This window comes from Pogona vitticeps, chromosome 2 (genome assembly GCF_051106095.1).
Source record: "Pogona vitticeps strain Pit_001003342236 chromosome 2, PviZW2.1, whole genome shotgun sequence".
NCBI lineage: Eukaryota > Metazoa > Chordata > Lepidosauria > Squamata > Agamidae > Pogona > Pogona vitticeps.
In genome coordinates, this window is record NC_135784.1 from 150,184,138 (window position 1) to 150,204,267 (window position 20,130).

At 45.4% G+C, this 20,130-nt stretch overlaps 1 protein-coding gene across 1 annotated transcript; it reads left to right on the forward strand.

Moving 5' to 3' along the window:
* The first annotated feature begins 3,080 nt into the window (after positions 1-3,080).
* On the forward strand, positions 3,081-18,958 carry TMBIM6 (transmembrane BAX inhibitor motif containing 6). Its single transcript, XM_020785812.3, has 10 exons — positions 3,081-3,232; positions 11,434-11,524; positions 12,545-12,653; positions 13,813-13,933; positions 14,121-14,169; positions 14,674-14,771; positions 14,879-14,958; positions 15,703-15,803; positions 17,003-17,075; positions 17,549-18,958. The coding sequence occupies exons 2-10, from the start codon at positions 11,469-11,471 to the stop codon at positions 17,570-17,572; spliced, it is 711 nt and encodes a 236-aa protein (XP_020641471.1). The 5' UTR covers positions 3,081-3,232; positions 11,434-11,468; the 3' UTR covers positions 17,573-18,958.
* Positions 18,959-20,130: the final 1,172 nt, after the last annotated feature.

Genomic DNA, 20,130 nt, shown 5'->3' on the forward strand with positions numbered 1-20,130 from the left:
TTCAAATATTTGAAAAATGCTATTGTATCTCCCCTCAGCCTTCATTTCTGAAGGCTAAATGTGCCCAGTTCTTTCAGCCTTTCTCCACAGGGCTTGGTTTCCAATCCTGATCACCTTTACTGCTCTACTTCAGTGGTTCTCAATATTGGGTCCCTAGATGTTCTTGGAATAAAACTCTAAGAAGCCTTCACCATTAGCTACCCTGGACAGGATTTCTTGGAATTGTAGTCCAAGAACATCTGGGGACCCAAGGTTGAGAACCACTGACCTGCTCTGAACTTGCTCCAGTTTGTTTGAATCCTTCTTAAAGAGTGGTGTCCAGAATTGGAGACAGTACTCAACATGAGACTTAAACCAGTCCGAAATAGAGGGAAACAAGTAGTTCACCTAGTTTGGAGACTATACATCTGTTAACAAAGACTAAAATGGCCTTTGCCTTTTTTTTTTTTTTTTTTTTTTTTTTTGCAGCTGCATCACATTGTTGGCTCATATTCAGCTGGTGATCTACAACAATTCTAAGATCCTTCTCACATATATAGTATTACTGAGCCAAGTATCCCCCGCCTTGTACCTGAGTGTTTTGTTTCTTTTTCCCCTAGGTGTAGTACTTTGCATTTGTCCCTGTTAAATTTCATCCTGTTGTTTCCAGCCCAGTGCTTTAGCCTATCCAGATCATTTTGAATTTTGTTTCAGTTTTCCAGAGGATGAGCTATTCTACTCAGTTTTGTGTCATCTGCAAATTTGATATGTGAGCCTTGCATCCCTTCTGTGGGGCTCAGCACTGCAAGTTCATTGTGTGTTTGCAAACAGATCTCTGCTTGCCACTGCAAATGCCAGAGCGTATGGGGGCAAACACACTTGCTGTATATAGTTCAAGTCTAGTGACCTGGGTGAAGGGTAAATGTTGACTCTTATATGTTTCAGATTTGATGAAAGGAGTAACCTGCCATTCTGGAACTAATCAGGCCCATAAAGTAACTTTCAAAAGGCATATTGGTGCATATTCAGAGATTGTCACTAGGCATGCCTACGGATAGGCAAGACACAGTTTGATCTATACACCAGGCAAACTGCACGTATAATGACTTAGAATATTTTTGGAGTATATTTACTTGGAAGCAAGCCATATTTGCCTGAAAGACAGTATTACTGAGCTCAACAGGACATTCCATCATATCAGTCTTCTTAGCTCTGTATTGGGGGAGTCGTATTTTGAGCAAGATTGTTTAGTTTAGCCTTAGACAATAATCCTATTAGAATCAAGTCCTAGTGAACACAGGGAAACATGCTTCTGAGTAAATATCTTGAGCTGTTAAATTGCCCCGAAGAAAATGCATGGCATCAAGGAAAGATAGCTTTGGTTCTATGACAGTCCCTATGGACAATTTCTCCCCGTGTTTACCATTTAAGAACATGTGTATTAGTGAACGAGCAGCATTGTTGATTGATTACCCCATGTGGTGTAGTAGACAGAGTGATGGACTAGGATTCAGAAGGCCTGGGTTCAAAACCCTACTTGGTTATGAAAACTCAATTGGAAAGTGGAACTAGTGAGACACAGTAACTCCTTAAAGGTCTCTTATCTTGAAAACTCCATGAGGGTCATATCTTAATTTTGACTTGACAGTACATACCAATATTTTTGTTGCAAGCCCCTCAATCTCTGAAGATAAATAATTAACCATTTAAATGCAACTTTTCATGTTACAAAATGTTCTACCGTATTTCTCTCATTTATCTTTGCTTCAGCAGTGATGATTATACAATCATAAGAGCTCGAAGACACCTCAAATGCCTCTGGCTGCAGCTCCAGGCAACACAAGAAAGCCACTCCTACAGCATCCTTGATAGGAGGCCACCTACTTTGCCTTAAAAATTCCTCCTAATCAAAAGTTGGCCAACAAGTCATACTGTAAGGAACTTCTCCTTAATGGTTTGCCAAAATCCCTCCCTCCTCATTTTTCATATCAGAGCCCAGTGTTTTGGATCCAAATACTTTGAACAAGAGCAAAGAAATTTGCACCACTGACAACCTTTCAAGTATAGTTGAAGTAGGCAATTGTTTCATCTTGCAATTGTCACTTCTAAGGGCTAGACAAGCCCAGATCTTTCAGCATTTCCTCGCAGGACTAGATCTTCAGGGTATGTTCATTGCCCTCTTTGAAATAAATCTGTGGCATTTTGGCATTAAGCATTGATGCTACTGGAAACATACCAGTTTTTCAATATCCTTCTTAAATCACTGTGTCCAGAAGTGAACACAGAAGACTTCAGCAACAGTAATGTGCCCAAAGACTAGCCAGCATTATGTTGACTCAGTCACACACCCTGCGTAGAATGTTTATTTGGCGCCGGTTTGGTTTAGATTAGAAGCAAGTTGAAAGCTATTTGAAATTTTTTTTGCATATCTGTTTTGCATGGAAAGTTGTCCGCTGCATCTCACAATATTATGGCTTTACGTAATTATGATAATTTAGAATTATTATGGTACTGTTGGATTTATTGCTCCTAACATCACCTTTCAATAACTATGGGCGAACCTATGGTGCGGCGTGGAATCACGTGATCTTTGGAAATGGCACAGGTTACTCTGAAGGAAGAGATTTTAAGATGTTGATCTCGCATCGCTTCGCCGGGAACGCTAGAAGACGACGCTATTCGACTGCTTGCAATGAGAGCCATAGACCAGGAGGAGGCACCCAAAGCTTGGATGCATCGAAAGCAAAACCCGCCGGCCGCCCCATTCCTGGCATCTCGCCGCTGATCCGCCCTCGCCCTCGGGTTTGCACTTCGTGCAGCTCGCGCTCTAGCCACGAGGTGGCCCCGCGCGCTCACGGGGAAGAACGGCGAATGTAGCAATCGGGCAGCAATACACCTAGGACGTTGCTTATTGGCCCGTCGTGGAGGACCAATGGCCGTGCAGCCCAGCCTGTCGTCTCTTTTAGATTCCTCCGACCTGGCCAATGGGAGCTGCCTGGGTGCGGCCTCATCGCCAATAAAAAAGAAAAGAAAAGTGGCCGTCACTCAGCCAAATAGAGTTGAGGTAGGTACAATGCGTCGCGAAAAGCCGAGCAGAAGCTGGGGGGCGGGACTTTGGGTCGCGAAAGCCAATAGGGCACGGAGGAGGAGATAAAGGGAGGGGTGGAGGCAGTCGAGGCCAGAGACACGTACGGCTCGGCAAGGAAGGGAAGGCTCGTGTCGTAGTTGCGACGGAAGACCTTTTTGGCAGCAGGTTGGAAACCGCGCCGCCCTTTGCTTTGAGGCCTACACTTCTCATTCCGTCTCGGTCGGAAGCCTCGGGCTGCCCTGTCTCTGGAGTCCCCGTTGGCTCTCACGGGGGGGGGGTGTCCCTTCGAGGGCTCGGTGGTCCCTATTCCTGGACCTGTTCCTTCTCCCCCCTTCGGGAGGGAGCCCTCCTCCCCCCATCTTGGCGCCAGGCCCCCTCAGGAGAAAGCGCCCCCCGGGGGGGGGCAGGGAGGAAGAGGAAAAAGGGAAAGGAGGGAGGGGAGGGAGGGAGGGAGGGACGGGGCCCGGACCCTCGGCGCCAGGCTCGGTCTGCCCGGATTGGTCGGCCTTTTCTGGCGTGTGCGCGAGAGCGAACGTCATAGAGAGGAGATTCCCCCAACCTCCTCCCCCCCTTTGGTGTCGCTCCTCTTCCCATATGGTGGTGTGTGTGGGGGGGTCGGATCTCTCCGTTTGTCACGCTGGGCAGTCATATTGTGGGGAGGGGCTGCTTTTAAAACGAGACACCCCCCTCCGGGGACCTGCGGAGTGACAGAACCCTCGGCGATTCACACGTTCTTCTGCTCCGTGTTCCAACCGGAGGGGCGCGCGTATGTGTCAAAAATGACATGGTGGTGGTGGTGGTGGTGGGGCCTTGATCTGTGCTCGACTTCGTCCTTTAGGTCTCTAGTCCGCTTTTTGTGGTATAGAAATAGGAAGCGTAAATGTTTCTCTGCCACTTTGATGGGTGAACAAGAAAGGAAGGTTTTTTTTCACAGCTGTGCAGGAAAACAGGTTCTAAATTAAGTGTGGTTGCCCCCCCCCCCGCTTTTCAGATCCATTTGTATAGTTTGCGGATGCTTTATAATCTTGAGTATGCCTGTCTCTTCCTAGCCCCCAGTCTTTTATCCTCTTTGAAGGACGTACTGTAAACAAAATAGGTGAGGAAATAGCCCATCTTCCACTTCCTGGCCTGGCAAAAGTTGCTTAGGTAAAAGCTCAGGGCACACAATGCTCAGATGTCCTTTTTAGAATTGTTTGCCATGTTAGTCTGTGCAAGCATATCGGGCAAAATCTAGAGAAACAAAAGAAAGAACGTGTGGCACCTTAACAAGTGACAAGTCTACTTCATCAGACATATGGAAAAAATGAAATACTGGATGAAACACCTGCCATGAATTGGGGTTTGGATTGAGAGATGGCCTCTGTCTTTCTGTTTCTGCTCAGTGTCCTGGGGGAGGTGGGGCATCTTGCTTTGGTGGAAAGAGTTTATTGAAAGGGGAAGACCTTGGTGGCAGCCAGTGGAATACTCCCATGACTAGAAACAGAAACATATCATGATATGTTTCTGTTTCTAGTCATGTAGATCTTCATTTGCATCTTTGGGTCAGGCATGACCTCCGTGCCTTTAAAAAAAAAGCAACGAAACAGCAACAAGGAACAGAGTAACTCCTAATGGATTAAAGTCCCTTTTCAACTGATCAGTTTTGTGTTTTCCCAGAAAGCATTTAATTAGATTTTCTTTTTTTATTCGCAACCAGCTGTTCTTAAAAACTAACAAACAAAACACCCACAAACCCATTCATCCCAGAGGGCTGACCATGTTGTCTGGACTGATAGGGATTCAGTTTAGAACATACAAGATTTTTGAAGGCTTGCCTGGGTTTCAGTTGTGAAATCCTTATTTAGAATGGGAAATCAAATGCATGTACAAGTCAGCTTTCCTTCCCTTGTTAACAGTCACAGCTCATTTCTGCTGCATAAGATTTAGGAGCAGGGTGTCTGAGGAAGACGATAAGTGTCCTAAGCAAGCCTGAACCATAACACATTTGATCAAAAAATTAGACCCTGTAGCCAATGATAGCTTGCCCTTTATTTCCTTCAGCCCTTGTTTGGATTACTGATGAACCCTGTTGCTATTGTAACTTGTTACGGGTCAAAAATATCCACACCCGTTGACATTTTAGGTATATTGTCTAGAGAAGCTGGGTAGGGCAATTGCTTTGTTTGCAAATAGCTACGCATTCTAGAACATGTCAGTGACGTTCCTGAATTCCAGTGGCTTAATGTGTTGGACAAGCTCATTAGTAGCTTGTATTTTGTGGCTGTAATCATTTTCATTGACCATGAATCTGAGAGAAGAGCACATTAGATCACTCATATTGACACAAGGTATAATCTCTCTCTGGGGCAGTCATCTCCTGCACTCCATTTGCCTTTATCCAATTGGGGAGAGATCTGAGAATGCCCAGAGCAAAAATCAGAGCATCAGGGGTTGCTTCCTGAGTGTGAGAGCATTGGGGTAAAGGTGCTGAATGCTTAAACAGAGAGCTGAGCTGAGAGTGGAAAGTCTGAAGAGCTCAGCTTTGCATGAGTCGGGCATGACTGGGCACAGAATTATTTTGTAGAGTAGTTTTTGGTATTGAAAGTCAGTCTTGCATCTCAGGTTTTCAAAGGAGGATTTGGCTCCTACTCTCTCAGCTGAGGTTGAGATACAACTTTATAGCTTAAATATTGTTCCAGAATGTATTTGAGGGGAGGGAGTTGGGATGCCAGGAGAGAACTTTGCCCTGGAGCATTGGACTTGAACTGTAGTATTCAGAAGCAGGATACTGGGCGAAATAGGCTTAGAAAATTGAAAGAGTCGTCACACTTTTAAAAGAAATTTTAAAACAAGTGGTGGAGGGGGGGAAGTGTACTCTTTCACAAGTTTTGCAGTTGACTCTCAGACTTGGTTTGCGAAAGATGTCTCCTGGTTAGCCTAACAACCTCATCTAATAGCAAGATGCCACCCATCTGACCAGATTGACTGGCTTTATGATGTGACACGGCCTCATGCCTTTATGATGTTATAGGTCATTGGGTAGTTTCTCTGTTTTGCCATCCTGCTGTGTGTGGCTTAACCTACACTTCTGAAGAGGGTTTGTTCCACCAACTCTCTTCCTCTACCTTTCTTGATAGGTAGTAGGTTTCCATGTGAGGATAGGGATGAATAGTATATGGATAGTGCCAAAGAGACTGTCATCAGAGTCTAGCCCTCAGTGGGTAAAGGTTGTAAGTATGACTCAGTGTTATCTGGTTATTTATTGATAAGAGAGCACAGGTTCTCCTCTGCCTTAGAAGCAGGTCTGTTCTTTAACATGGGTTACACAAGTGCTGCCAAGTCATGATTTGTGCTCTCTGATCAGTTTCGTTTCTCAATTTTTAAAATTCTGTTTTGGTTGTGCTAAACAGAGAATCCAGTGACAACAAGAATAGGATTTGGGGTTAGTTCGTAATTAAGGATCCCAAAGTTCGTACACGTATGAGAATATTATATGCAAACATTACACTGGACAGAGCTAGATTTTTGACAGGAGAGATGACTTAGTGCATAAATCATGTTGTGTTGCTCTGTACACAATGGTGATGTTAGCAGTGGCAAATTGATGCTGATTAAGGGCAATTCATTGCTGATTAAAAGTGATTTTGGGGTGGGTGCAACTTTTATGCCATCTGGCAAACTGATGTGCCCTCTGAAATCTCCAAGAATTCAGCTGCCATTTCACCTACAAAGGTCATGGATCCACTTTTGGCTCTCTTGTTGGTCGACACTACAACATTGACACTGTACCTCTATACAGTATACTCTGTGTAACAACTGTTCAGGATCTCACCAGAATTTTCCTTCTTATTTGCTCTCTCTCTCTCATGCTTTTATCAGGGGAATTCAGGGACTGAACTTGGGTGTTTTGGCAGGTAAAATATGATGTCACATTTTACTTGCCAGATATTGAGGTCAATCATTGTTTTGCATACATTCATGAGTAGCATGAGAGACAAGTTAGGTTGAACAGTGTGTCCATTAACTTTGTAGCTGAAACAATCGCTGAAATCCGCACATCTTGTGGAGATTTCAAGATATGTCCAACTTTACCACATTGTGTATGAGTTTCATGCACCCCGGAATTACCTCTAAAACACATTAGGTTCTCATCAGGTACTCCTGTGCTTCTGCTTACCACTGAGATTGGGGAAGCTTTAGTTTTATAAAAGAGACTTTGTACTTGGGCCAGTGTATTAAAGACCACAGCCATTTGAAGAGATAACTCTTTCTAAGCACTGCATTGTAAGACAGCAGCACACTGCTACTATCTTTGAAGGATTATAGGTACCTCAAGTGTCACTTGATCCAATTTTATCATTTTTCTCTGCCTGCACTTTCAGCTGCTGGCCAATCCTTTGTTTAACAACATCTTGAAAAGAGAGATCCCTGTTATGTATGCATCCTGCAGCTTGCCAGTGGCCTTCTGTTCCAGATTGTTTCTTTAGTTAAAGGTTGAAGTAATAAGATTGTAGTGAACAAGCCTTAAACAAATTTTCCATGCCTCCATGAACCTTGAGGTGAAATGTAAGGCTGGACATCACTCAATTAAGGACTTGAATCATTGGTGTTCACATGAGGAGTCATGGAAGGTGCTGCAGCTGCTTGGGACTAATAAAGTGCCAGGTGTGTGGCCAGGCATGCAACCAGCATGGACCAGCATTTTGTCACTTAGCTGCAGCAACATTTGCACTTCCTCATACACTGTGTGTAAATACCTAATCAGATTTTGATCACTGACCTGTGTAGCCCACTGTGGTTCTTAAGCGATGGTCTGCAGGTGACATGTGGTTTGGGAGTTCCATTACAGATGATTCATGGAAAGATAATGGAAAATTGGAGAATATCTGTTGTCAGTTCTACGTTTGGGTTCCCTTTTCTGTTAGTGATAATAATAATAACATTATTATTTTTCTACTAGAAAATAGCACGTGACTAACAGACAACATAATTCAATTTATAAAAAAAATGATTCCTGTTCTAATTTTTGTAACAAAATGGTTTAAAAGAATGCAATCTTCTGAGCATGACTGGATTTTCCAATGTGTCAACAAGATTCTGGCCTGGTGCAGGAATTTTCATGTTGAGCCATTGGTATGATCCACTTATTTCCTTTTTCATTATACCAGTTAGAAGGGCCTTTATTGGCTATGTTCATCAGTACAGAAAATCAAATCTTATAACTCTTAATTTTGCTGTATCTTTTGCCCTTTTAAATCAGATAATAATTAGCAAGCAAAAATTTCCATTTACTAAATGGGCAGAAATTTTCACCTTTTACCACTAGAATCAAGACACTTTTCACAAAAAGAAAAAATGGCAGTGCATTTGAAGGATTTCTTTGACTTGTGGATCAAGGTTATAACAGTGTCCTGAAAAGTCTTAATGTTAGACTTCATTGTAGTTCATGTTTTGCTTTTTGGTAGCAACTTAAATAATATGTTCTATTTGTTCATCTTTCTTGGAACAACTAGTGTTTCATACCTGCTGAAATGCTCAATTCTGGCAGAATTTTAGGCCCAGTTTGGTGACAGGTCAGCCTGTAATAGAAGAACCACACTGAGAACAGAGGCCCCAGATATAACCTTAGTGTTTCTTAAAATAAAAGATTAGTGGTAGCAAGGAAGGGCCTCTACCTGGACTCCTCAAGAGCTATTTTCTTGGTGAGTAAATAGGACTCATCTATATCAGCGGTTCTTAACCTTGGGTTACTCAGGAGTTTTGGACTGCTACTCCCAGAAGCCTTCACCACCAGTTGTGCTGGCTGGGGTTTCTGGGAGTTGCAGTTCAAAAACACCTGAGTAACCCAAGGTTAAGAACCACTGGTCTAGATGAACAAATGGCTTGACTTGGTATACTTGAGGACAGAGAGTTGTAACAGATGGTGTAATCTGTTCCTGCTGGGACTCCAGAAGCTGGTATGGCCTATGGATTACCAAAGTGATCCAAAGTGGCCAACGCTACATACGTCTGCTTCTCAAAAATTTAGTGGAGTTTATTCGGAAGGGTTTATTTCCTGTTTGTAGCTATCCCTTAGCTTGTCAGTGGTTGTGCCTTTAGCAAGAAGCTAGAGAATAATTTTTTTCTCTCTTTTGCTTTCCTGATTACTGGTGGAAGCTACAAAACCTCCCACATCAGGTGCCTGCAGTAAGACATCCTGGATTTCCAGAAGCACTTATTGTTCCCATCCCTTTCCTGCCAAGAAGGCAGACTGCATGTTATATGTGACTTCTCAGCCTTGCTGACCCAGTCTGGCTTCTGCCTTGTATAGTGTTTGGTAGGTGGGAGGAGTGGGTGTGTAGTGTGAGATGCCCTCCTTCCCTCTGCTTGCCAATGTGACCTATTTTGGTTCCCTAATACTGAGTAACATTGGCTGGTACAAGTACTGAATCTGCATGTAGTGGCTCACACTTTATTTCCCAAGTTAAGTGCCTGTAAAGGCATTGGCTGCTGACACCTTTCAAGGTGCCTCTTTTTCCCCTGATCCTAAATGCATGATTTTACCCATGGCCCTGCATAGAGTTGTAACAGTTTTTGAGTGCAGAGCATACCTTAAGATAGTGTGGAATCTCTTAAGGCACTGTGATGACCTTGTTTTCTCCAAACAGTGAGTCTGTTGTTTTCTGTTGGTGGGATTCGGCTCTCTAATCCAAGCCAAGGTAAATATCCTTGCTCAGCTGCATCTTGAAATGATGGGAACTCTGGTGGTGGGTTCTTCCCTTCTTCTCTCCTAAGGGTATGAACTGAGCTCTATGCTCCCAGGTCTCGGAATTAAAGGCTGAGCTACATCAAACCCTGTTGTTTATGTGTTCCGAGTTTTGACACTAATCTAAGTCTGCGTTAGAAGTGGCAAACCTTCCTGCCTCATGGGAATCTAATAATATTGACCTCTCCTTTGAACCATTATGAAACGGAATGAACTTCAGAGAGCAGTCAAAACCTGCTTTCTGGGGACAGATTACCATCTGGCACCACCTGCCACGTTAGCCAGAGGAGAAAATGCAGTTGTCAACTTGTCCAGACCAGACAGGGGATATACCATACTCACAAGTTCGCTTTTCCTTGCCAGCCAATCCAGGTCTGCCCTATAAGCAGCTTCCTCCTCTGCCTGTGTAAAGGATAAGAAGCTGGTTGCAAAACCAGTTTCAGGCTAAGAAGTTGGAGCAATCTCTAGAGCCAGTATGACAAGAATAACTTCTTGTTGTATCTGTGTTTGTGGAGAGGAGGTGGAATCATTTTACATTTTGAGACCCTTGTTGGGGTAAATACCTGTGGATGCTGGTACATAACCTCAGAGAGAGTGGGAAATCCCACCTTGAGGATCAGGGAGCTCCTGCCTGTTCTTGGACTGTGGAGGCTGCTGGGATCTTTCTCTCCACCCCAGCCTCGCCAGGGGAGGTCATTAGGGGCTCCCATGGGACTCCTTTCCAGCTGCCATTGCAAACCAGGGTTCCCTTGCACATCCCAATTCCCTCCAGGCACCTGTTGTTAGCCTTGCAACCGTTTGCAATCATTGCACCAGGTGTACAAAGCTGACGGGCACCTGTTGAGCAAACAACAGCCTCTGGATCTTTCATATGAGGATGAAGGTTGACTGTGTAGGACTCTAGGTAGTGAGTCTGAAGTAGAGGAACGTTTCCTTTGTTCTTTCTTGGGAGTCTCCAGGACAAGTTTGATGAGCACTCATTTTTGGTTGGTCTCAGATTTCGGCACTAGATGACACCTCTTTCTGTTTCTCATCTTTCTGTATGTGGATGAACTGATTGGTTGGAGTTGGGGTAAAACATTTTCTGAAGGAGGCTGGATTGAGCAGGAGATAGAGTAATTGTGGAGTTCTGCTACATGTAGGGCAAAGTAGATGTATCTTTGCTTGGAGTGGACAGAAGGGATTGAAGTATCCCAACTCCACCTGATCCATTAGAGGTTTGTTATTTAATCTTCTGTAGCAAAATTGTCATTTTTTTCCTCTGGCCTCTGACAGTTAATCAAAGGGTGTCACAATGCCTTCCCTTGGAAGAGGTAACCCTGTCCCCACCCCCGGATAACTCATAGAAAGGCTGGGATCCAGCAGATGGTTTGAAGTCCTGCTTGAAGGAAAGAGAATGGAAACTCAGAGGAAGATGTTGGTGTTCCTGAAACATTTCTAGTGAAAGGGGCTTGGGTCATTCTGGACATGCTCTGTGGGCAGGAGATGTCCTTTGAGTGAGATTTAGCCATCCAGACTAGAGGCGTACTTGGTTTGTGCTTTGAGAGGCTTCATGGAGTAGATAAATTCATTGCTGGAGAATGGTTGTGTCTTCTCCTCCTGCAAGCCACTGCTGACATGGCCTTCTCCTCCTTTCCTACAGATTGTGTAGTTTGACTCCATCAACCAGCTGGCGCAATGGACGTTTTCAACAGAAACATAAATTTTGATGCCCTCTTCAAATTCTCCCACATGTGAGTATACTCTTTACCTGCTTAATAGCTCTGGGTGCAGTTTTTGTCCTGAAGCGGTCTGCTGTTTCTTGGGATGCATGAGAACTGGGAGGCAAGCCTGGGATCTGTGCTTCAGTGTTGAGGACTGGAGGTTGCGGGCTGCAAAAGGCAGACCTCTCCAGGCTGTTCCACTAGACAGTGGGAGAGGGGAACAGCCTTCTAGCCATGACTGTGTCTGTAGGTTGAGCTAAAAATCAAAATAATCTAGAAATAGTTTGTGCTTCGATAAAAAACTGAATTCCATAATCTTTATATGTGTGTAAGTTGCAAAGAGAGGTCCTTGTTTTTAAAGCTGCAAGCTGAGATTCTCACTGTGTTGGACTTTGGGGTTTGCGATTTAGTTCCAGAATGCTGTGGCCAGAGCTTGGCAAAGTTTTTTTTTTTTTTTTTAATTGTGGCGGCAACACTTTTCAACCAGCGCGGCCAGGCCAGCCCAGGATAGTTCAAAAGTAACTTTTCCAAACTTGCTGCTTGCCTTTGCTTTTTAAAGTTTCAGCAGAGGCTGAGGTGGCAGCATTTTCCTGCTGATGTCAGAGTTGCTCCACGTAATACATACAATGGTTTCTGTTCTTTAGGACAGTTTGTGGAGTGGGCAGGTACCCCCCCACATATACACCTGAGTTAAATGGTGGTAGCATGCCAGCTCTCAGCTGTGTGCAGTGCTGAATGAATCCTTGCGTTTTGGCCTCGCACTCAGCCGTGACCAGGCATCTAGAATTTTTCTAGCCTTCCAAAGATCTCCAGCTTCTCTTTCACTTTCGGCTTTGTTTCTGGGCCCATCTGATATCCTCTCTACAGAGGGTGGTGTCCCAGCTCCAGAGGTTGCTGAGGCGATGGAAAGTGCTTGCACTTTCACTTAGGTAGCTTGTGGCAGAAGTCCAGTTTGCCTTGCACAGTTTGCTGAGTTTCTGGGTGCTGGCAGGTGGCCAAGTCGGGCGCTGCTCTGCTTCCAAGCACTGTTTCTTCCCTTGTCCTCTGCAGCTCCACATCAACCCAGCAGCACCTGAAGAAGGTCTATGTGAGCTTTGCATTGTGCATGTTCCTCGCAGCCGCTGGAGCCTATGTCAATGTGGTGACTCAGCTGGTGCAGGTAAGAGCACGCCCCTGTTCTCCAGGAGCCCAGTTGCAGGGTTAGGGTTTGCCGTGAGTGTGGGAACCAGCCTTCCCAAAATGAGCTGCATAGTGTGTGGGAAGGTGAAGATGGACCACGGGACCCACTGGTGTCCGCACCCCACCCGCTGCCATTGAGTGTTGTCTTCTAAGCCCTGTCTTGATTAGAGGTCCTTCTCACTGGCAGAGCACTCTTATGCCTGACTACTCGGAAGTAAGTACTGCAAAGTTCAGTAGGATTTTCTCTCCAGTGAGTGTAGTTAGGGACTAGTATGGTAACTACTTGGGTCTTATATGTGACTTCCAAAGCAGAAGGCTTGTTTTTTGTGATGAACCCCAACATGGTGATGATGGAGCCCTTGTGGGCCACTGAGAAAGGCAAGTGAACCTCTAGGTCAGTGATGGTGAACCTATGGCACGTGTGCCAAGGCTGCACACAGAGCCTTCTCTGTGGGCCCACGAGTCATAAGTTGCCATCAAGAAATACTTATCCGTCCACTGATCCCGGATTTCAGAAAGAACTCTTGGGAAGGGAGGGAGAGCCAAGATGGCAACGGTCACTGTCATCACAAACACACACATAGATCCGCACACCCACCTGGACGCCAGGCATGGAAATACCTTGCTCCCGCTGCCTGCGTCTTTAAGGACTGCAGCTGGAGGCGGAGCAGGGAGTGTCCCCGGTAGGCACTGGAAGTTGTGTGGCTGGAGGAGTGGGACTCTTCGGGACAGTTGTGGTTGGTTTTGTGTTGCAGTTTGGGCGCTTGGGCTTTAAAACGTTCGATGTCACTGCTCTAGGTACAGTATTCTAACAGTGTTTGCATTTTGAATATTGCTCATCATCCCAGGGTCTAGACCAGTGGTTCCCAACCTTGAGTCCCCAGATGAGTCGTGGCCAACACAACTAGTGGTGAAGGCTTCTGGGAGTTTTAGTCCAAGAATTTCAGGGTTACCCAAGGGGAGGAACCACTGGCCTAGACACGTGTTGTTTCAAGCAGTGGGAGGTGGGAGAAGTCTTGTTACCACAGAACAGTTGGGTTAGATTCAGACATATCATCCTCCCCCTGTAATATATTGCCCAAACCTTGTGCTGGACGCAGCTGCCAATAATCTCGTCCACCTTTGTCTTTCTCTGGCAGTTTGGACTGCTGACTGGCCTGGGAGCCTTGGGTCTCATGATCTGGCTGATGGCCACACCCCACAGCCGGGAGACAGAAGAGAAACGGCTGGGCATGCTGGCAGGCTTTGCCTTCCTCACTGGTAAGTGATGCTGAATGAACCGTGAAAGAACTAGAAGTGAATGCCTGTGAGGAAGCAGATAGGTACACTTACCTTGGTAAAGAGAAGATGGAGCAGATGGGGGGGGGAGAGAGAGAGAGAGCACGGGTATGTGTGCGGTCATCTGTCGAGAGCCTGGCTCTGACGCTGCATCTCTTTCCCTTCTCAGGAGTCAACCTAGGACCCCTGCTAGAGATGTGCATTGCTATCAACCCCAGGTAAGAGTGCAACGCCCTGCTGCCCTTGGTCAGTCACTCTGTGCCCAGGATGTGTGCCCCTCCAGTGTGGCCAGCCTCTTTGCCTGGCTACAGCAACACCCTAGGTTTTCTACAGAAAAATGGCCAGTTTTGTTGAAATTTAAAATCAAGCCATCCTTCACCACATCATCCTAAAATACAATTTCCCCTACACAGCGTGCTTTAGTCTGGAATGTGAGATGTGATTCAGAATGCCAACCTGCTCCATCCAGGTTGTTCTGTATCACGCCACTAGTTACAAGGCCCTCCTCCTGATAGCCAGATAACATCTTGAACTAACAGTGTCTGTTTCCAAATCCTGAGTATGGTTGTGTAACTTCCATGAAGTGCAAATGACTGCTGAGAGTTTCACCAGCTTCTGCCCCCGTACCCTGCCCCCCCCAAAAAACCCCTCTTCAGGCATTAGATTCAGCACCCCTGGGATAAAGCTCCCACCTTTTACCTTGTCTTTTTCTCTCACTCCAGCATAATTCCAACTGCTTTCATGGGCACAGCAGTGATCTTCAGCTGCTTCTCCTTGAGCGCTCTCTATGCCAAGCGCCGTGCCTATCTGTACCTAGGAGGTAAAGATCAGCACATCCTCTTTATTTTTCTTCCCCTCCCAGACCCGAGGCAGTAATGCTTCCTATGTCCTGTCTTTGTACATCATGGGTCTGTTCCCTTCTTGCAGGTGTCCTGTTCTCTGGCCTGTCCCTGATGCTCTTCTTCTCTCTGATCAACATTTTCATGGGCTCAACTTGGCTCTTCACAGTGAGTGGCTCTGTGTTCTTGACAGGAAGGATAAAAATCACATTTAAAAAAATCAGATTATTTTGAATCATGAGTTAAATTAAAAATGGATTATTTAATCTGATTTTTAAAATTTAAATCAGGATTTATATCACAATTTAAGTTTGTCACATGCCAGACAAAAAGGCCCTTTTCGGTATGAGGGCTTGCCCAAGAATAGTCTGCTAATAAGGGTCATAAAAGCTGCCTGGGTTCTCCTTTTGTTTTATTATTTTAAAAGGTAGGACTTCATCAGGTCTGTAGTTTACCAAGGAAGTAAAGGACACCAGAGTTCCTCATCCAGAATCCTGTGATGTCCATGTAAGGTGAACCTGCAAGCCTCCTTTTCTTGCATAATTCCCTTCCTGATAGTCCTGTGGGTGGGAGGAGCGGGCAGAGAGCAAAGGGGCTCCAGGGGCTGCTGAAGCCTCTTTTCCTGACTGGTGGAAATGGCATTCACAGGTTTTGGCAGCATATATCCAACTGTACCTTTGCAGCTGCAAGGACCTGGGAGATGGGCTTCCCAAACTTGAAAGGAATGCAGAGATTCTTGGGAGGCTGATATTTTTTTACCCGGATACAGGTTCTGCCGTGATTTTCACAAAGCATCTCACAGCTGAGAACAAGAGTGGTACAACCCCAGGAATGTCCTTAGCATGTGGCAGGGCCAGTTCGAGCAGTACAGTTTGACTGCCCCTTGACTCTGGGACTGTCTTCTTCCCCCAGGCTAACCTCTACATTGGACTTATGGTGATGTGTGGTTTTGTGCTGTTTGACACTCAGCTCATAATTGAAAAAGCTGAGAATGGAGACAAGGACTACATTTGGTGAGTACATGGAAAAAATTGTGATCAAGTGTCACATTCAAGCCTCATGTACCTAGACGTGAAGGAGAGAGGTCCTGCAGGGAGAGTAGTAATAAGCAATAGATAAGACACAAGGTGCAAAACGGACATTAAGGGAAGACATACCATTACAGTGGTGCCCCATTTAACGATGTATTCGCTTAGCGATGAGGTTTCTGGAGCTATTTTGCGCTCCGTTTAACGATGTTCCCTATGGGGAAAATTCGCATAGCGATGTTCGGGACCTTGCCTCGCTTAGCGATGACAGTTTTAGGTCCCCTGTTTCGCTTAGCGATGTTCCGTTTTCGCTATTTTTAAAGTGTCTTAAAAGGTTCAAAAACGGTTTTAAATGCTTGGAATCGTTAGAGCACCTTCTAAAACATGTGCAAACTTAATTTGGCTTTGTTCTGAGTCTTCGTTAATTTTTGGCGAATTTTCCCCCCATTGGAAAGCATTGAACCCGATTTTGACAGCTGTCAAACCTGTAGTTCAGTGCTTTCCAATGGGGGGGGGGGGAAATTCGCCAAAAATTAACGAAGAGTCAGAACAAAGCCAAATTAAGTTTGCACACGTTTTAGAAGGTGCTCTAACGAATCCAAGCATTTAAAACTGTTTTTGAATCTTTAAAGACACACTTAAAATTGCAAAAACGGACATCGCAAAAACAATTGAAATGAATTGAATAGGCTTCAATGCATTCCAATGGGGGATACATTGTTTCGCTTAGCGATGTTTCCTATGGGGATTTTCACTTAAGGACGGCAGTCCGTTCCCATTGGAACGGATTAACTGGTTTTCAATGCATCTCTATGGAAAAACGTGTTTCGCTTAGCGATGTTTTCCCATAGCGATGTTTTTTTGGGAACCAATTAACATCGGTAAGCGAGGCACCACTGTAGCTGCTTCTGTTCAGAAAGGCACCTTTGCTGTCTCTGGCTACCAGTTTCAACCAGAAAGGAAAGATGTGGAATTTCAGGAAGAGGAGCTAAAATATTTCCTGACCCAGTGATCCAAAATTCAGTACGGAAGCAGAGGGATTTGTGGAAATGGGTGTCTTGCTTTACTAGAAGTCTCCTTAGTTCATGCTTTATAAAACCAGTGCTAGATCCAAGGAAGGCCATTTCAGGGATACTTGGTGTGGCTTTGAGTTTCATCTTCAACCTCCTTTCTCTTCCTGCCAGGCACTGCGTGGATCTCTTCCTGGATTTTGTCAACATCTTCCGGGAGCTCATGGTCATCCTGGGCATGAACGAGGTCAGTCTGTACTCTTGAGGATGTCCCTACTAAAGCTGAGTCCCTCTTTGCCCCAAGACAAACGCAAGGCTGGAAAGCACACTGAGGTTGCCCGAGACACTTCCGTCAGGAGGCTTTCCTCTTTCCATGTGCCAGAGTGGCGGAGAAGCAAAAGGAGAGAGTCCAAGCAAATAGAGGGCTCAAGTGATGGCAGTTCTAGATAGATGTCCTGAACCAGTTTTGCCAAGATCTTCTCTTTACGTCTTCACCGCGCAGTGATAATGCTGCCTCCTGTGGTCCGGAAATATTGTCCAGACTCCTGTTATTACATTGGTCAGTCATGCTGTTGGGTGGGGCTGACAGCTGCAGGGCTTACACCCATAAGAGTGGAGGAGGAGGAGGAGGGAAGGTGTTCTTGTCTCCAGGCAACTGTTAGGTCTTTTATTTTGCCCAGACACCAGAGCCATAATGAGGTGTTTCCCTTTCCCTTTCAGAACAAGAAGAAGAAGGAGAAGTGAAGGACCGCTGGATGCTTGTGTGGAATCTCCCGTTTTCTTATCCCTCTTTTTTGCCTCCTCCTCGCTTCTATCCAACCTGACCTGTATTAAAGGTGTCCCCCATCCCACCCGTTATTCTGTGTGAATGAGAAGCATCTGTGACACTTTCATACTTGGTGGAATTTATTTTCTCAGTTTTTGAGCCTTTTTGAAAAGCTAACTGGCTGATCCTAATGCTGGAGTCTGGCTTTGGTCCACTTTCTGTATGTACACCAATAAACCCTGTGTAACTCTCGTTGCTCAGATCCATCCTATTGGGAGTGGCCCTACAGCTTTTGCTGGCCAGCCTTCCTCACCTCTTTTCTGCCCTCCTCCCCAGCACACTGAGAGCAGAGTGGCAGAGGCAAGCTCACCCCAGCAGTTTCTGCTGCCGGTGAAGAGATAATGGTTATGAGATGTGCCCTTGCCAGGCAGATGGTGAGTGCAGATCCTTGCTAGAGGCCGTTTTGTCTGGGAAGTGGCCGAAATGAACTAAGACGCACCCCTATGCACATGCCCCATCTGAGCCTTAGTTCTGCTACTGAGTAAAGAAACCTACCTCTGGTGAAAAAGAAGCGGTTTCTTCTGGCACGCATCTTGACTTTCAGCAACTAAGGCAAGTAGTCTTTGGAGTCAGTGGTCAGTCTGGGAAAAGGATCTGTGCGGTTTTATGCCTGTGTAGCTTTGGCTTTGGTTTTGCTGAGTGGCAGTGAACCCATTGGTTCGGAGTTGAGGGCATTATTATGCCCAGTCTAGATTCATGAGGCTTGCCAGGAGCAGGGACTCTAGTTGAGCAGGGCAGCTCTGATCAAGGGTGTCTGTGCCATCCCTTCTGTTAATGTCTGCAGGGGAATTTGTTGGAGGTACCAGCTGCCTGTGAGGCAGGAAGAAGAGCAACTCTTGCCTAAGGTGGAATTTGTGCATGAAAAGAGTTCTGTGTACAAGTGTGTTAAGAAACTTTAAAAGCTTCCACAGCAGCAAGCCAGGTAATGTTTCTCTTTCCCTTCTTGACACCCGAAGCCAGACTTCAGTTTTGCTTGCTTTGAGAGAATAAAATATATATATTCTTCTCCCCCCCCCCTCTTCTTCTTCCTCTCTTCTCCCTCCTTTGGAACCAGTGCCAAGAATTAAACTTTGAGAGATCTACTTTATAGAGACCTTGTCTAACAGGTTTTAATACAGTAATGACTTAAACTCTGTCGCTCATTGGATGTCCAGCTTTAGCTGCATTCGTTGGACTCCTACCGTGAAGAGACAGGGTTTTTAAACAACAAAAAGGTGTTTTGATTCAAATATGAAATTTACATTGTCTTGCTTTGTACGGGGAAAGAAAATATTAAAATAAAAATCCTCAAACTTTAACCTTTACCTTCTATTTCCTGTTTGGCTTTCTCCGAGGCTGTGCTCTTAACTTGGTTTCTAATGGATTTTGGTGTACAGCCAGGGTTTCCGCACCACCTGCAGTTGAGAGGGTCCCGTCGGTGTTTTGTGACACCACCTTACCTGCCCATAGAATTGCTCTCTAATTTTCTTACTTGGTGGGGGGGCTGATCTTGGGCAGGGCTGAGGAAGTGCCCCTTCTGGCAGCCATTGAATTCCTCATCATCCTTAGCTGGACTGACCAGTGTGCCATCAGTTAGGTTGATTAAACGTAACGGGTAACTCATCAACAGTTGTGGGGTCTATTCTGGGGCAGAGCGTTGCTTTACCAGGAGAGCTAAGGGTGTGACTGCAGAGTGAGGGAAATGCACACCCACTTGCTATGAAGTTGCACTGAGGAATTTGGGTATGTTATTTAAAGCAAAGTGTGCACCTTATATACTGCCCAAAAGTGCTTAAAGCACTCTCTGGCAGTTTACAGGTTTTTGTTTTGAATTATGTCTCTCATAGGCATCCTTCAGTCTCGAGAGACTATGGTGACATGCTCTGAACTGAGGAGTGTCCTCTCCAGAGCATGAAGCCCGGGTAAGGTAATATGGAGGATAGGCTGTTACCCAACCAGCAGATCCCCCCTCTCCACATTGCTGAAATGGTCCAATGGAAAGGCAAGAGCCAATACAACTGGTTCCAGCAATGTCGCAGGAGTTGGCAGAATGACACGAGCTGCCTTCGGGACTCCATCTCCGGATTTTGCCTTTAGGTTAACTCCTGAAGCCTCTTCCATGAGTGGATACAGCCACAAGGCAGTAGAGGTTTGAAATTGGAGTTTTCCTTCTCCTAGATGGGCTGCCTTCCATGGCTGACGAGCCCCACCTACCCGGCTAAAAGCCAATGCAACAGCTAATAAACAGTGGCAATGAACTAGATGCCACTACCTAAATGTCCCAATATACAATGGGGCAACATTTTCAAAAATCCCATTCAACCTCTTAATTACCAACCAATCTCTTGCCTTAGTAAGCGGAAGCATTATTTATTCCAATTTGTGATTGGTTGATTGGCTCTTTTACTTGAATTATGTAGGCTACACATTTAAATAGCCACCGTTGAACCCAACTGTGGTTCTGTCTCCAGTCCTGCCGGCGGCCCTGTTCAAAGAA

Coding starts and splice junctions, on each gene's coding strand:
- TMBIM6 (XM_020785812.3), top strand. CDS start 11,469: ATGGACGTTTTCAACAGAAACATAAATTTTGATGCCCTCTTCAAATTC. Junction 11,525..12,544: donor CTCTTCAAATTCTCCCACAT/GTGAGTATACTC, acceptor TGTCCTCTGCAG/CTCCACATCAACCCAGCAGC. Junction 15,804..17,002: donor GGAGACAAGGACTACATTTG/GTGAGTACATGG, acceptor TCTTCCTGCCAG/GCACTGCGTGGATCTCTTCC.